At 27.4% G+C, this 17,567-nt stretch overlaps 3 protein-coding genes across 4 annotated transcripts; 2 read left to right on the top strand and 1 right to left on the bottom strand.

Annotated features, from left to right (window-relative positions):
• Positions 1–838: 838 nt before the first annotated feature.
• On the top strand, positions 839–4,684 carry LOC130672391 (U3 small nucleolar RNA-associated protein 6 homolog). The gene is made up of 8 exons (XM_057476954.1): positions 839–1,017; positions 1,102–1,228; positions 1,305–1,445; positions 1,530–1,720; positions 2,608–3,127; positions 3,289–3,456; positions 3,534–3,708; positions 4,215–4,684. The coding sequence occupies exons 1-8, from the start codon at positions 926–928 to the stop codon at positions 4,547–4,549; spliced, it is 1,749 nt and encodes a 582-aa protein (XP_057332937.1). The 5' UTR covers positions 839–925; the 3' UTR covers positions 4,550–4,684.
• An 89-nt stretch (positions 4,685–4,773) lies between these two features.
• Positions 4,774–11,438, bottom strand: LOC130672392 (tektin-B1). Its single transcript, XM_057476955.1, has 5 exons — positions 11,254–11,438; positions 8,310–8,472; positions 7,803–8,234; positions 6,080–6,526; positions 4,774–4,975 (listed from the first exon to the last, which is right to left on the bottom strand). Exons 1-5 carry the CDS (start codon positions 11,297–11,299, stop codon positions 4,774–4,776), a joined length of 1,290 nt encoding a protein of 429 aa, XP_057332938.1. The 5' UTR covers positions 11,300–11,438.
• An 862-nt stretch (positions 11,439–12,300) lies between these two features.
• On the top strand, positions 12,301–15,761 carry LOC130672393 (heterochromatin protein 1-like). Of its 2 annotated transcripts, none has more exons than XM_057476957.1 (5): positions 12,301–13,003; positions 13,183–13,456; positions 13,533–13,646; positions 13,735–14,053; positions 14,166–14,368. In XM_057476957.1, the coding sequence occupies exons 1-5, from the start codon at positions 12,650–12,652 to the stop codon at positions 14,191–14,193; spliced, it is 1,089 nt and encodes a 362-aa protein (XP_057332940.1). In that variant the 5' UTR covers positions 12,301–12,649; the 3' UTR covers positions 14,194–14,368. The 2 variants fall into 2 exon arrangements, with proteins under 2 accessions (XP_057332940.1, XP_057332939.1); XM_057476956.1 differs by lacking the exon at positions 14,166–14,368 and adding an exon at positions 14,800–15,761 and having other exon boundaries at positions 12,303–13,003.
• Positions 15,762–17,567: the final 1,806 nt, after the last annotated feature.

The following is a 17,567-nucleotide window of genomic DNA, read 5'->3' as shown; positions in this document are numbered from 1 at the left end:
TTTGATGTTGGCCAAATATTCTTCTTTTTGTTTAATTAAAAAATAAGAAGTTATTGAAAAAAAAAAAAATCATTCGTTCAAATCTAAGATAAACTTATGTACTAAAGAAATCTTTTTGGTTTTTTGATTTCAGATGACACAAACATGAGTTATCCTGCCTACGGCATAGAGACTTTTTTTGAGGTGACTCGGCTCTCCCCAATACCACCGGCTCATTTTTAAATATTTTTTTATGAAAATTTATTAGAATATTCTTGAAATTATGCTTAATAATGTCACAAATTTTAAAAATTTTAATAACGAACGTACTCTGAAAAAAAAAATCACAAAAATATCCTCTGTTTTTGTAATTCAGATCCCTTTCCCCCTTAACTTGCTTCTGACTGGCTGTCACTGAAACTTTGAGTCCCAATGCACGTAATCGTGTGTCACTTAACTCCACCCTGGTCTGAAATCGTTTTGTTTCACCCCTCGTCACACAATACACTATTTTTTATAAATAAATTACTTACCCTGGTTGGTACTTTTGCAGTTACCAAAAAAAGCCGACAAGGAGAAAAAATTTATTATACAAAATACCGTTTATTCAAATAGAATTTGATATTAATCATATAATAACCTCAGCTGTCACTTTTCAAGTATCAGAAACAGGGCCCGTTTACTCTACAAAAAACAGTTATTTTTAAATATTTTTATTCTGGCGCTATTTTACGTCGTCTTCACGTATTGAGCCTGCGCTTATTGAAGACTGTGTTAATTTTATCTCATGATGGTAACAGAGATTTCAAATTAATGTTACGAGCATGTGCTTGAATACAGAATAATTTTCATTATTAAAATTTCCATGTGCTTTGCTGGTGTGGAAAAATTAATCAAAGATTTTATAAATAAAATACAAATATAAAAAAGTAAAAACAAAGCGAAAATGGCAGAATTTGTAGAAAAAGGATGTGAGGAAATGATCCTTGCATTGGAACAAATGAAAAGGATAAAACTTTTTGAGGACAATGAAATACAGTAAGTTATAGGTTATTTAAAAAAAAATATTTAACTGGAGTAAACATAGAAAATAATTATATTTCAATTTATTTTATCTTCTAGAAAAATAGTCAAAAATTTAAAAGACCATGAGTACAAAATAGGAAGACTTATAAAAAGTAAAGATGATTTTTTATCATACTTTTCTTATCTGATGGTTGTACTGAATCTCGTAAAGCAACGGCGAGCTGTGAGTGTTTTTTTTTTTTTTAATTTTTTATTATTATTATTATTATTATTTAATAATTTATTAATTTATTATTCAGAAATTGGGAATTAAAGAAAAAAAAGCTAGTATCGATTTTTGTATTATTAAAAAAATAAAAGTATTATACAGAAGAGCAAGAATGAGATTTCAAAGTGATCTGAGTTTTTGGATTGATCTTATGAAACTTAGCAAGACTGAAGTATGTAATTTTAAAAATTCAAAGGTTTAAATTTTTTTTATTAATATTTGTAGCTTATTTGAATTTGAATTTTATTTTCTTCAGAATTTCCAAGAGCATTTGCCAGGTATTGCTGATAGAATGCTTAAAGTGCATCAAGATAAACCAGGATGCTGGCATATTTCTGCGCAATGGCATATGAAAGAAACTAAAGATGTTGATAGAGCTAGAAAATATTTACTTAAAGGTTTACACTTTCATCCGGAATCACAATTATTGTACAAAGATCTTTTACAGTAAGTTTAATACAACATTATTATTTTTCATTTTGTTTATGTCCGTCAACACTCAATAATAATTCAGGTTAGCGGGAAATAAGGGCTCTTTCTTATGTGTAGAGCCAGGATTTTTGCGTTAATTTAAAAATAATTAATAATTAGTGGTGTGAAGTTTTTTATATTACGAGAAAAGTATTGGTCTTATTAAAAAAATTTCTAAACAAAAGTTGTAGGAAATTTTATTTTCTAAAAAAAATGTCTCTTATAATTTTTTTTTAGAACTAATAAGAAAGCCGTAATTTCAAAATTAAGATTTTCATAACTAATCAAATTTTGAGTCATTCATTATGAATCTTAATTTTTGAATTACGGTGAAAATATTGATCGTATACGAAAATCATAAGATACATTTTTTTAATAAAATTAAATTTCCTACAACTTTTATTCGAAAACTTTTTTAATAAGACCGATATTTTCGCCGTAATGTCAAAAATTTTAAATATTCATTTAAAAAATTAGGCAAAAATCTTGTCCCTACTTGCGTGTCTTTACTGAATGGTTGATCAGAAAAAATATTAATGTTTGTAAATTGTTCAAACGTAAATAACTTGAATCATAAAACTTTGGGCGTGTTTATAAAAACATTGGAGATTGATAAATATCTATCCAGGTGGTTAGCAAGTGGAAAGTCACGTAGTTTGAACGCAAAATTTGCATTTTACTCTTCCAGAATGAATTTTTGAACATGCCCTTGGCTATTAATGTTTTTTTAATCCAATACGAGAATGAGCGCAAGTATGCGATATTGACAATTGTGGAATAGCCATTAATTTGAGACCTGAATTATTATTATTATTCCTATTTATTTATTTTAATTAAATAATAATATAATTTAAAAATTTTAGACTAGAATTAACCGAAGCATCTTCAAGTAAAGACGATACACCAGTGGAATCAAAACACGCGCGGCTAATTTATCAACAAGCATATAAATATATTAAAGATGTCAATTTTATCATCGAATTATTAGACATTGCCTCCAAGTACAAGGATACTAAAGATTTACAAAAAATCATAATGGATGATTTGGTCGAAAACTTTTCAGATGAGCCAAAAATGTGGGACACGTGGGCGCGGAGAGAATTTAAAGGTCTCTCTTATAGTTCTAATCAAGACGACGATTCACCGAGTGGTAAATCCAAAAAGAAACCTTTGAGAGATCGTCTTAATTCGGCTATTGAAGTTTATGAGTCTGCTGTTAAATTGTTACCCACAAAAACAATGTGGTCGCTGTATATTAATTTCTTATTAGAAATTAATAAAGATAATTCTACTTTGCCAAATTATAAGAGAAAACTTTTGAAAGCGGCTTTAACTCAAGGCCATGAAGAAAAAAATTTAGAAGAAAAATATTATTGGATTTGGGTAAGAAATTAAATTATTTCATTTTTAAATTCACGACAGCTTTTAGAAATCTCTAAATAAATTCAAATCAAACGGTTTAAATTTTCGAAAAAATTTGAATTAAATCCGACTTTAGATAAATGAATTTTATTGAAAAAAATTAAATATGAATTTTTTTTCAGATAAAATTATCAAAAAATGATAAAAAAGATTCTTGGAAAAAACTGTACGATATATTAAGCAGCGCAACTGAAGCTCTCCCAGAAAGTATTGAGCTTTGGAAAAAAAAAATCAGTTTCTTATTTTTAAATTCAGATGAGGATGATCTGGCTCTTTCAGAGTTCAATAAGGTAACTTATTAATTAAAAAAATAATTAAAACCACTATTAAATATTCATATAATAATTAAATTAAATTAAATTAACAGGCAATAAAAATACTAGGCAACAAAGCATTGCCGCTCTGGAAAATTAAGCTTTCTTACATCCAAGCCAAACATCCAGATAAATTAAAAGATTTTTTTGAAACCGTGATGCAAGAAGATCCAGCAATATCTTGTGAAATGAAACCTCTTTATATAGACTGGCTTGCAGCAGAAAAAGGTTTAATTTTTAAAAATAATTCTTATCGTTATTTCAATGACAAAATATTAGACATTAATCATTACCATTATTATTTTTTTAAATGCTCGTGGGTTATCCCCGGTAGTCCGACTCTATCAAGAGCTGCTGCGATGCTCTATCAACAATCGGTCAACAAACGCAGCAGCCCTTTGCATTATTCACCTTGCTGATGGATCATCGCAGCAGTATCCTGATAGCCAAACTAACGACAACTTGTCGTCAAGTTGGCCGCAAAAATTTGCATTTCCATAAGTTAACAGCAAGTTGCCATCAATTTTCTTATAAAATGGCGACTTTCTGTGAAATTTGGTAACGACTTGTAGTCGACAGTTACAAAAACTGAAAGTTGATCAACTTTCTGACCAGAAAATTTTGCTATCAGGGTAACGGAAGGCCCTCAGGAGCAGACCTCAGAGTCGAACTACCGGCAATGAATCCCTGAGCATTTAAACGAATTATTATTTTAATTGTTATTATTATTTCAGGTATAAAAGCGACTAGACGTGTCTATAATAAATTATGCATTCAGCCACCTTTTAATTTAGAACTTCATAGAAAAATGGCTAGTATTGAACTTAGCCAACCGGAAATAAATAAAGTAAATGCTCGCTACCCTCATGAAATGGCTACACTACAATTCGGCAAAACAAATGTCGATGTTTGGATTGAATATGTAACATTTGAAACAAATTATGGTGATTTGCTGAATATTTCCAGTATACATCAACGAGCCATTAAAACTCTAAATCCCATTGACGCAGACAACTTTATTAGTAAATTCGAACTTTTAAAAATAAATTCCGAGCCGATGGAAATTTAAACTTCACATACATCAGCAAGTGTATGACGTTAAGTTTTCGTCAATGAGTTTATTTGAATATTTTTAAATATTTTATTATTACAATTGTTTAAATGCATTTAAAAAGCTTGTAAGTATTTAAAAAAATTACTTTTAAATTAATAGTAAATGCGTTTGAAAAATTCATATAAATATTTTTATAAATTTATCAAAATGTATGACTTACGTTAAGAAAATAAATTAAATTAAGATTCAAAAGGTATTTCATCTTCTAAATTTGTTAGAATAATATTTCTATCAGTTTCATTGGCCAATCGAGTGCGCCTTCCTGTTTTCAGTGACGATCTCATGTCCAAGCATTTGATGTCAGTCATAAGCGAGTGTTGTTTGTCATCGAGATTTCTGTCTATTTGAATAAGCAGCTGCTCCAATCTATTGAACGTAGCCCTAAAAACAAAAAAAATAAATGAACAATTGAGGCCATTCTCAGACAGTGCCCCCACTTTTTAAAAATATTCGATGGCTTTCAATTGCAAATTTTGATATTTACAGGGTGGCCACGAACCGGGAATATCGGGAATTATCAGGGAATTTAATGCAACTGGGAAATATCATGGAAATGTCAGGGAATTTCGAAAAGTATCCGGGAATTAAATTGTAACAGCTCAAAATTTTAAAAATTTTCAATTATACACTAGTTATAAAAATTAAGGGATGTTAAATAAATTTCAAATTTTAAAGCGATTTTCAACAGGTTGTAACTCGAAAGAAAATGGTCATACGACAAAAACAAAAAAGGCAAATTGTAGCTCCAAGTGTCTAGTTTTCTGATCTGGTCTTTATATTTTTTTATTATGTGCGGTTCCGGAGTAATCCTAAGAAAACTATCGAAAAAAAAATTTACCAAATTTTCGCTCGTCTTAAAAACGGTCTTCGAGCTTCAATTAATTTTTTTCGATAATTATGATTGATTTTTGATTGCTCCGGAATTGTGCATAATGAAAAAATTTAAAGACCCAGATCAGAAAACTAGACACTTGAAGCTACAGTTTGACTTTTTGTTTTTATTGTACGAACATTTTCCTTCGAGTTACAAACTGTTGAAAATTACTAAAAAATTTGAAATTTTTTTAATATCCTTTAATTTTTGTAGCCAGTGTATTTTGAATTTATTTAAATCATAAAACTTTTTATTAAATATTTTAACTTATACATTTTTAACATCGACTAATCAAAAGTAGGCAATATTAATTTATTTTATTGCCATTTTTTTATGGTTTCTCTTATGATTTAATTATCAAATTTAATTATTAAAAATGAAAATATAATAAAAACTTTGAATATCTAAATGATACGAATAAAATTTCTAAATCAGGGAAAAATGTGAAAAACTTTACTGGAAAACCGGGAAATATCAGGGAATTTTGAAATCATTTCTTTGTGACCACCCTGAATTAATTGAAAAAAAGTTTGACAGTCAAAAGTGAACGAAAATTTTTAAAAAGTGGAAGGGGGGGGCCGTCTGAAAATGCCCTTGACATTTTAAATTACTTTGAACAATTAATTTTTGCTAATAATTCTTCTTTGGTTTGACGAAGTTGCAGTACTTCATCTTTTAATCCAAATTCTGCTTCATCTCTACACAATTCATAACCAGGACGATAAGTGCGATTTTCTAATCTAGTCTCAGCGCATTTAATAATATCTATTTTATTTATCAAAGCATTTTCAAGTCGACGTATTTCTTTTTCCAACAACTCCAATTCATTCTGTACTTTTTGTTTTTGCCATTCCATTTCATTTCTGGATTTTTGAGTCTGATGAATCCTTTTTCTCAATGCGTAATCGCTTGCATCTTGCTGAGCTTCCATATCATTTTTAGCGCGCTTTCGCATTACGCTCATTATATCGCGAAAAGTATGCGCGTCTTTTAATTCATTTTCGGCTAAACTTTTTATATAACGACAATGTTCTAACCAAGTGTCGTATGTTTTTGAACTAAAAGTTATGATAATTTATAAATTTATGTGTAAAAAAAAATTCGTTACGAAAAAATTAGCAGCAAACTTTCGGATTTCAGAAAATTTTAAACTTGGGGTTTATCGCTTTTTAAAATTAAGAGTAACATTTTGTGAACTTGTCCTCGTTCTTTCTAATAAGAATTTTAAAAAATTCATTGTTGATTTTATCATTTCCTCAAACCATCGAAATTTTTAACTCGACAAATTTTTAAAAATGTGCCGAGAAAATTACTTTTACCTTAAAATTTTTTAAAAATTTTGAAAATCATCAACTCAAAGTTCAGAATTGTCTCAAACTTGAAAGTTTACCGTAAGATAAAAAACCTAGTACTCGATCAGGGAACTAGTACCCGATCTCTACATGTACTTGTATATTTGTATTTAGTGAAATTTAGTAAATATAAATGTACAAATATATGAGTGATCGAGCACTGGGTCTTATCTTAAGGGGGAAAAGCTGGTCTGAAATACCAAAAAAACGGGATATTTTTGTGATTTTTTTTTTCAGAGTACTTTCGTTATTAAAATTCTTAAAATTTGTGACATTATTATGCATCATTTCAAGAATATTCTGTGAAATTTTCATGAAAAAATATTGAAAAATAAGCCAGTGGTAGTGGGGAGAGCCGAGTCACCTAAAAAAAAAGCCTCCATGCCGTAGGCAGGATAACTCATGACTGCCTTATCTGAATTCAAAAAACCAAAAAGATTTCTGTAGTACATGAGTTTATCTTAGATTTGAACGAAAGAATAAACAAAATATTCATTTTTGAATTTTTGGTAAAGGTGCAATCAAAAAACTCAGATTTTTGCCAAAAATCCTTCCTTTTGTTTAATTAAAAAGTAAGTAGTTATTGAAAAAAAAAATCCTTCGTTCAAATCTAAGATAAACTCATGTACTAAAGAAATCTTTTTGGTTTTTTGATTTCAGATGAAGCAGTCATGAGTTGTCCTGCCTACGGCATGGAGACTTTTTTTAAGGTGACTCGTCTCTCCCCTCTACCACCGGCTTTTTTTTTAAATATTTTTTTCTGAAAATTTAGCAGAATATTCTTGGAGTGATGCATAATAATGTCACTAATTTTAAGAATTTTAATAACGAAAGTACTCTAAAAAAAAAATCACAAAAATATGCTCTTTTTTTTTTTGTATCTCAGACCAGCTTCTGTCCCTTTAATAAAAATAAAAACAAAATTTTTTACACAGATTTAATTATTAATTCCTAAAACTAATTAATTAATTTCCAAACTTACTCTTTAGGAATTCTCAGAGCATTGGGTTTGTAACTTATAATAGCTGAATTACGATTAAGATTAGAATTATCCTTATCAATTTCAATAGCTTCTGCTTTATCTTGTAAATCCAAATTAACTTTAAATTCAATTTCTTCAAGTCGATTCAATTTTTCCCAGGCGGCTTGCACTTTATCCGTTAACGTTTTTTTCAGTCCCTCAATTACTGTCAGTTCCTTTTTGAGTTCAGTGTCAGGTTCATCGTAAGTCAACTCAGTACCTCTACGACAGTCTCTCATTGAAATACATTCAGCTGCAACTTTAATCGGGTGCTGAATACTATCCAACTCTTTTTCAGCTTCAGCTCTTTCATCTTTCAAACGTTTTTTTTCTAATGATAATTCATTCAATAATTTTGATGCAGTTTCTTCCCATTTTGAAAGTTCATTTACTCTAATAAATTTTTTTTAATTTAAGTATTAAATTGCTGAGTAAATAAAGTAAATTTGCATTTATCTATTAATCTACCTATCATCCAATCTCGTATTGTTCAGCGACGTATCCCATTCAGTTCTAATTTTTGTTTCATTTCGCAAAGTACGAGCAGTATTTCGGAGCTCAAAGGAATGAGTAATACGATTATTTGCAGATTGTTCAAGTTCCCATTGTTTTGCATACCAATCTGGTAGACCTTTTATTTAAACAAAGCACAAGATGAATAAAAACTACGCAGTAAGGCGGTTACTTTAACTATATTATTAAGAGAATAAGGAAAATTTGGTTCCGTCATATCTATATGATAGAATTAGTTAATGTTATTGAAATTGGTATCATTAGATAGGTCTTGACTTGCATTGGTGCCTTTTCATACTTCAAACTCTTTTTAATTGCCAAGTATTGCAATAAATAGATTTATCTATTTTATTCGAATTACATTTAAATTACGCGGGAAAAAAGACGATCGTATTTATTTTATTTAAATAAATTAATACTTTAATTATTCTGTCACTAAATATGACTGAATGTCACTGAATATATAGCTATATTATTTATATCGCGGTACTTATTCCAAAATGACAGATTTTTCTACTCCTTTTTGGTTTTAGGAAGCTTCTCAAAGCCAAAAAAGTGTGGATAGAAAAAAAAAGGATTCATTGACACAAAAAATCTTTACTCGCCTGAAGAAAATTTTGACTTACCCCAATAAATTTTTTGCATTGTGAATTGAAAACAAAAATTCATTTAGAACTAGAAAAAATTACTCGGTGCAAGGAATTATTTCTTGACCAAAAAAATCTTTTCTCGCTCCAAGACAATTTTTGTATTTAATTGATACTACATAAAATTTCTTGGTGCAGATTAAAATTTTTGCGGCAAGAAATCCTTTTTTTGCTGCGTATTTTAAATGTAGTAGTGATATTTGGGCAGTCACGTAGTGACTGTATGTTGTTCGTTTTATTTAATTGAATATTCAAATTTTTAAGGTAATTTGTTTTTTATTTCAAATTAAATTTATTTTAAAATCTGTACCCAAAAATTTACATTTAAATTTGAAAAAATGTAAAAAAAGTGTTAAATATTTAACACTTTTGTGTGTTAATGTAACATACTGTTTTTGTGTTTGATCAGTTCATTTTTAACACAAAAAAATTTCAATTGAAACAAAAGTAACAGTTACTCAGTGTTACTGTCCAAGAAGTGTTAACACTTTTAAAATGTAACTTTAACATAGAGATTGAGTTAAATCATTAAAGTAACACAAATAAATGTGTTAACACTTTATATGTGTTGTAGATAACATTTGAATGTGTAAAATTTTGAAAACCGGAAACTGAGCGTAACATTTTATTGTGTTATTTTTTTTACACAACTGAATAATGTTAAAACAACATAAAAATTTATGTAAAATGTCGTTTTAACACCCAGTTTTGTGTTAATTTTTACAAACTTTTTTTTACTATGTAACTTATACCCGTATGAAAAAACCATATATGTTAAAAATATATTTAGAATATCAGACAATATATGTTGTCAATTTAACTATATTTTAAAATCCAAGTCCATTAACTCGGAACTTCCCCTCCATCTTTATCCCCACTACGAGTTACGCTGTCTCCCACCCGATGATGTACGCCTGTGTATATTTACATATGCGTCATACATGCAATGTAAGAGCGCATGCGCGTAGTTTACCCTTCTAAGGAGAAGTGGCATTCGATAAGTCAAAATTTCCCTCTCCTCCGTAACTGCCCACGATAATGGAATTCGGCTTTACATGGGTAAAAATATATGAATAATCTCGTCGCGTTATAAAACCGTGAGCAGGGATGCAGGGGAATATAATCCTAAGAATTCTTGTACTCCCACTTCTGCTCAGAAGTCGTCTGTGTAACTCACATAATGTGCAGCCAGATCGCGGACGAAAAGTTCCCCTTCCCAAGCACCGTTTAAGCTGTGAGTGATGCTAAAATGGTGCGAAAGAAGGGGAACTTTTCGTCCGCGATCTGGCTGCACTGCTCACATTCCCCTTCTATACAACCGTGTGTTGCGTACATGATTATTTTCATAGCCATGGAGGGGGAAGGTCTTCAATAGAAATATAAGTCGATGGACTCATAACGCGACTCGACTCTATTAAAAATATAAATATATATGATATTGATATATTATCTACATATATAACTTTTCTAGTATTTTACTAGATACCATAATAAACAATCAAAATAATTCACCACAAAATAGAGATATGGACTGAAGTTCCGAACGATTGTGGCCACCGAAAAATTTTTTTTTACATGAGAATAAAATTGTTCTGTTCAACGAAAATATTTTATGAAGGGGTATAAAATATATATATGAGAGCTCTATTAAAAGCAGTTCATCTCATATTTATCATAATCTTATTAATTATATTTATAGTATCATCATATAATTTTTTTACTAGACAATATTTCACCCTTCACTTTTATTATTTAAAATTTTCTTATAATTCAAAATTCTCCAAAAATTTTAATGCATTTATTTAATATAATTATTTTTTAAAAAAATTAGTGTGCATTAATTTTTTTAATTGTCTAAAAATTTATTAATATTATTGATTATCAGATATTTTTAATTATCATTTGTATCTAAACATTAAATATTTATGTCTTATAAATTTTTATCTCTAGTTTCCTTAAACAAAATACTAAATTATTTATTTACAAAAATATTTTTTTTTTATCAAATATTATCATAGGGTAAAACACGCCCATAGAATGATATATTTATTATAAGAAAATTATATATCATTTTATGTATGCCAAAAAAAAAGTTTACAGAACTACCATCTGAGATTCAAAATAAATGTAAAAAATTGATAAAAAAAGTGATTTTAAAAAATAATCATGTGTAGTAAGCCTTCAAAAATTATCTCGTCATATATATTATATAACAGCTTTAATATTCATCGATAATTAAATTTAAATATTACCAAGATGAGGCGTTGGCTTCTCGTATACAGTAACAGATTTAGCCATTGTTATTATTTTTGCAAATAATTATATTTTCAAAACTTCAGCGGTAGAACAATCAATTGATATATGTAATATATGAATACATATCTAAAGATTAAAAAAAAAAAAAAGATTAAACAAAATTCATCGCCTTAGCAACAGGCGATTACAGTCTATTGTCATACGGTGCATACGTCATACGTTACATTATCAGTATGAACAAAAATATATATATATAGATATATAAATTTATATTTTTTTTAATAGCGATACAAAAAAAATAATTATTTAATTAATTTATGCCAATAAAATATCGACTTTAATTCAAAGGTAAATCATTTTTTTTTTGACAGAATTAAAAAAAAATTTAATATTTAATTATTACATAAAAATAATTGAATTTTTTGGAAATGACCCTGAAGTTAGTAGACAATTGAAAATTTTTGGATTTTTTTTTCACCAAATCAATTGCAAAAAAAAAAAAACTAAAAAAATGCACATGTAGAAAATAAATAAATCCACAAGTGCAATTTTCAAAATATTTTTTTTTTTTATAATTTATCATTTTTTTTAAATTCAAAAAATTATTTGACGTTTGCTAACTTCAGTATCATAAATTTTCAGATGTTTTTTTTTTTTTTTTAAATCAATTAAAAAAAAGAGTGTGAATGTAGCAGACATGAAATTTAAAATTATTAATAGAGTAAATAATTAATAAAATTAAATTTTAAAAAAATGCGCATTTTTTAAATTTTCAAATTCATAAGTGCATTTTTTATAAATATTATTTTTTTCATTTATAGTTTTAAATTTGTCTAATGTCTGCTACATTCACTCATTTAAAAAAAAAATGGACAGTAGAAAAATAAAAAAACGCAATTTTTTTTTTACTGTTATAAAAAAAAAAAAAAATTATTAGACCTCAGCAAACTTGAGTATAATTTAAAATGAAAAAAAAAGTTAATATTTGTTTTGCAAATGTTTGTAGTTAATACGGCAAGTTGTGCAAAATACACGTATGCGCACGTATGTAAAAATTTGTTCATGAATCGTTGGTGTCATTTTGGGTAAAACTGGGTACTGGGTAGGAGTTGGCTGTTGATAGATTCCGAGTCAGAGGCAAAGCCCCCAGCTAAAAGCTGAACAGGAACAGAGTGCTAGCGGTGCTGGCAATAGTCAGCCGGTAGAGGCGCGACGGTGATAACTTATTATCGTTCTATCTTTGTGTTCGTGTGTGCATTCATCATCACATCAAGCGGCATCCAAAATAATCCAGGAAGAAATAATCCATATTGTTGTAAATATAATATTATTATATTAATAATAAGTTGTAAGCCAGTACTCTGGCGTTATTTATTTAATATTTAAAATATAATGAGAAGACTAATGAAGGGAAAACGTAGAAAGTCCGAAAGTCCTAGCGACGCCGAGTCCGAAGAAAATGGCGACAGTGCGCATCAAATTGAAGACGCTGAACAGCCAAACAAATCAGATGATAATGAAAGTGCGCCGAAATCAAAGCGTAAAGCATCACGTGGAAAAGATAAGTCGACTGGTGATGAATCTGATTTAAGTAAAAACGATAATGAAGCTGATGAAAAATCATCAGAAGTATCTGCCCAAGAAAACGGAAATCCCGCCAAGGGTGGAGATAACAAACGCCGAAAAAAAGAAGACCGAAAACCGACTACTTCACAAGACAACGGCAATAGTGAACAAGAATACGAGGTATTTTCACTTTTTTTTATTATTTTTACTCAAATTTTTAAGTTTTTTCTTTTTTTTTTAACAAATGAAAAGTTGGCATAGTAACAGTCGCCGGCATTCCCGCCAAATAATTTATTTTAATAAAATCCTGTGTATTCATAATTTTTTTTGTTACTAAAATATTTCGATTATTTGAAAAGGTGGAGAAAATAATTTCACGTCGCACAATCAAGGGTCGGAGACAATTTCTTGTCAGATGGAAAGGCTACGATGAAACATCGGATACTTGGGAGAACGAAAAAGATCTCAACTGTGAGCAACTGATTGAAGATTTTATGGCTGAGGAAAATGAAAAGGAAGAGGAAAAAAATGCTGGAGAAAATGATGAGAAATCTAAAAAATCTCCCAAGAAGACACCAAAGTCTGCTAAAAAAACTAAGAAAACCAAAGTCACCAAAAGACAACGGAATTCTGGTACATTTTTTTTTTTTTTTTTAAGTTAAAAAATTTTTTTTAAATATTTGAATTATTATATTTTTTTTTTATTTAGAAAATCTAGAAGAAAATGATAACGACGAGGCCGGTGATGAAGAAGAAACCTCAGAAGAAAAATCTCCCGCCAAGCGCGCGAAAAAGTCAAAAGCTAAACAGCAGGATGACAATGGTATTAAATATGATATATAATGTTATTGTGATATAAAAAAATTTATATAAAATGAATAATAAACTTGTTGATTAAATTTTTCTAACAGAAGAGAATAATGAGGATGGGGACGAAGATGAAGAGAAAGAATTTGAAGTCGAAAAGATTCTTGACGTTCACTTCAAAAAAAATAAATCCCGCGAGTTTTTGATTCGTTGGAAGGGGTTTAGTGCTTCCGATGATACTTGGGAACCAGAGGCAAATTTAAATTGTCCAGATCTGATAACAAAGTTTATGGACAAGGTAGAAAAAGCTCGTTCTACTGAGCTGCGAGAATTACGTACGAATCCATCCCACACTAAACGATACACATTGACGATGCATAACAAAGAAAGACGGCTTTCACGCCGTAATTTGGGGAAGCAAAGGTAAATATTTATTACTTACATATTAAAATATAACTTACCGATGATTTCATCAAATATTTATAATTTTTAAAAATTCTTTGGAAATTTACTTATTATTTAATTATTTATTTAGAGTAATGAAAGAGGAAGAAAATAAATAAATAAAAACATATTTTTGAAATAATAATTTATCGGTTTTTACAAGTGATAACTTCACTTCAACAAAATTCAAACCGATTACAGTAATAAAAGAAAATAAAAAAAAATACAAATATAAAACTTCGTCTTTCAAAATCTTTATGTAAAAGATTTTTAACGAAATATGTATCAAATTAGTTTATACTTTTATTTGTTTAATTTTCAATTATAAACAAAATTGTAAACATTTTATTTTATTTTTTTTTATTTTTAATTATTATACTTTTCTTTTGTATTTACGATATCAAAAATTTTGTTTCTCTGTAAAATTAAACTCAAAATAAATATATCTAATTATAAAACTGAAATTCAATAAAATTACAATAAATAATCAATTATAAGTATTAATTATTACTACAATAATATTAATAATAATAATGATAATGATAATAAATATAATATTTAAAATAATAACAGCACTAAATAATTAAATTTATTATTAATTAAATATTATATTAGCAGTATAAATATAAGTATGCTTTCAAGGGATCTATATAGCATTAGTATTTGATGGAATAAACTTATATAATAAAATGTAATCAATTATTTATTGTGATTGGAATTTTCAGGGCAACATACCATGAATGCGATGAATAAAAAAATATTTAAAAAAAAAGAATGAGTATATCAAATAAAAATAGATTAAGATTTATTTCTTTAAAGTAAATGGAATTTATTCGTAATGACAAACGTATTTGAATGTTTGTGTGACTAACTTTAAATTTTTTTTTTAAATTTAAACTTAAATTTGGTAAGCACTCGAAATAAATACTTGCACAAATAACATTTATATCGGAACACATGGTTTGTTATTATTATAATATTAACATTAATTAAATATCTTTTTATTTAAAACAATATTATCATTATTATTTTTAATTTGTGCAACACAACCATTTCCGATTATATATAAATAATAAATATTTACAATTAAATTGTCTAGAATTTTTACTACGTCCTGAAATATTTTACTCTTTATAAAAACTTTGACAGATGGAATTTATCAAAAAGCAAATTTAATATTTAAAGTAAGACCCGGTACCTGATAACTCATGCACAGAAAAAAAAGATTTATTGGCGCGGAAAATATTTTGCATTTTAAATTAAAGGTAAAAATTTTCTGAGTACTGGAAAAAATTTTTTTTTTAAATTTATTACGCACAAAATTTTTTGCGCCAACAATTTTTTTTTTGTGTGTAGTTGTATATATCTATATATTTACTAAATATAGATATACAAATATATGAAGTCATCGAGTACTAGTTCCCTGATCGGGTATTAGGTCTTTTTATTTCGCGCACATTTGAGTATTTGAATACAGTTTAAAAAAATGTAACATATGTGCACTTTATTTTAAAGATGTAAAATATTTTACAGGACTAAATTATCGTAAAAATTTTTTTTATTTATAAATAAATCCATTAATGTTCAATTAAATGATTGCAGCGATAACTATTTCATATTCATTAATCATTTAATTTTCTTTAATGTAAAAGTTCAATTGCTATTTGATGAAATTTTCCATTGTTCACTAAAGTCTCTATAGATAGTAAAAAAAAAAAAAAAAAAAAAAAAAAAAATACATTTTTTTAAATGTAAAAATACAAGTACTGTTTATATTAATATCCTGTGAGCTAATGTTTGGATTAAATAGTAAATCAAACAGTAGTTATAAGAAAAAAATTTTTTTTTTCTAAATTATAGTAAATTATATGTATGAATATATTACATAAAAATAAAAATTACGAGTTTTTAATTTTAAAAAAATAAGAAACTAAAAATCATATAAATATGAACATTTATCATAGTATTTTTTTTTTTTCTTCAAAGTTTATTTGTTTATGTAGAAATATAAAATTAAAATGAATTAGTTATATATTAATGTCGTGTGTACCGATGTGTTTTTTATGCATTTACTATTTTAAAATACATGAAAATCATATCATTTATTCATGACAATTTATTGTACACATTTATTTTTTCCTTACTATTATAATTTTATTATTTATAATCTTATTTATTAAGGGTCAGTAGTAGAACTCGAATTCCCAGATTTTAGATTTCTAATTACGTTTCAAATACTTGTGGGACTCAAATGATGAAAATCTTCAGGAAGCTGAAAAAATCGCTGTAATGATAATCAATTAATAAATTAATAGAAATTTAAAATTCGATAATTTGTTGAGTGCGGCTTAATCTTAAGGGCATTCTGAGAATGTCTCACTGTTTAAAAATATTTGATGACTCAACTGTCAACTGTCTTAAAATTTTATCGAGTACTTAGAAAAAAAGTAAAGCATTTATTGAAAAAAGAACAACGCAGTTACAATTTCGTCTTACAATTGTTATCAATTAGAAGTTAAACGAAATTTATTAAATTTTAGCCGCCAAATTTTAAAATTTTTAAATTAACATGAAGATTTTGATACTGAAATTAGCTGACGTTTAATAATTTTTGAATTTTTTTAAAAAATGAATTATAAAAAAAAATTTTAAAAACTGCACCCAGTTTTTTTTTTGTAATTAATTTGTTTAAAAAAAAATCCGAAAATTGTATGAGTATGAATGTAGCAGATATATGACAATTTATATATTTTAAATAAATAAATTAATTGATTAAAATAATTAAATTTAAAAAAACGCGCGGACAGATTTTTTAATTTTAACTTTACTGGCACATTATTCATTTATTTAAAAATTTAAAAAATTTCCGATTGTCTGCTTCAGAATTATAAGATTTTACTGAAATTATTATTATTATTATTAATATTATTATTAAAATTTCTTTATCTTTACAATAATAAATTTATAATCATAAATTACAAAAATTTAATTGATTTTAAATCAATTCTCATAAAAAAATTAATCATCGATCTAGATAAAGAAAAAATTTTTATATTATTTTTAATGCTTCTTTTTTTTATCGTTCATTCAACAATAAAAAACAATTCATCTGACTCATGGGTAAATTTCAAAAGTGATCTGTGATTGGTCTCTAAATAAACGTATGATAAAAAAATATTCCCAGTCAAAAAAGCAACTCGGCGACCTATCGCGAGGCTCCACGTTCTGAAAAAAGATATCTGTCTACAAAACGGGTTTGCAAGAAAGAAAAAAAGCAAGAAAACTTCACACAGTAAGAGAATGAACTTCGGCTTCGCCCCCACTACGATTATTTTTGATCTGCGCATGCGCAATAAAAAGCGGGGGAATAATTTGTACAGAGAAGACTCAGAGCGGGAGAAAAATCGAAAATACCCGAAGTAAACTCTCTCCCAGGTAAAATTTTTTACTCTACGTACGACGTGATACAAATTACGTATAAATACAAGATATT

Source organism: Microplitis mediator, chromosome 7 (genome assembly GCF_029852145.1).
Source record: "Microplitis mediator isolate UGA2020A chromosome 7, iyMicMedi2.1, whole genome shotgun sequence".
In the NCBI taxonomy this organism is placed as follows: domain Eukaryota; kingdom Metazoa; phylum Arthropoda; class Insecta; order Hymenoptera; family Braconidae; genus Microplitis; species Microplitis mediator.
The sequence above is the reverse complement of the archived record's forward strand: the minus strand, read 5'-3'. Positions and strand labels throughout refer to the sequence as shown.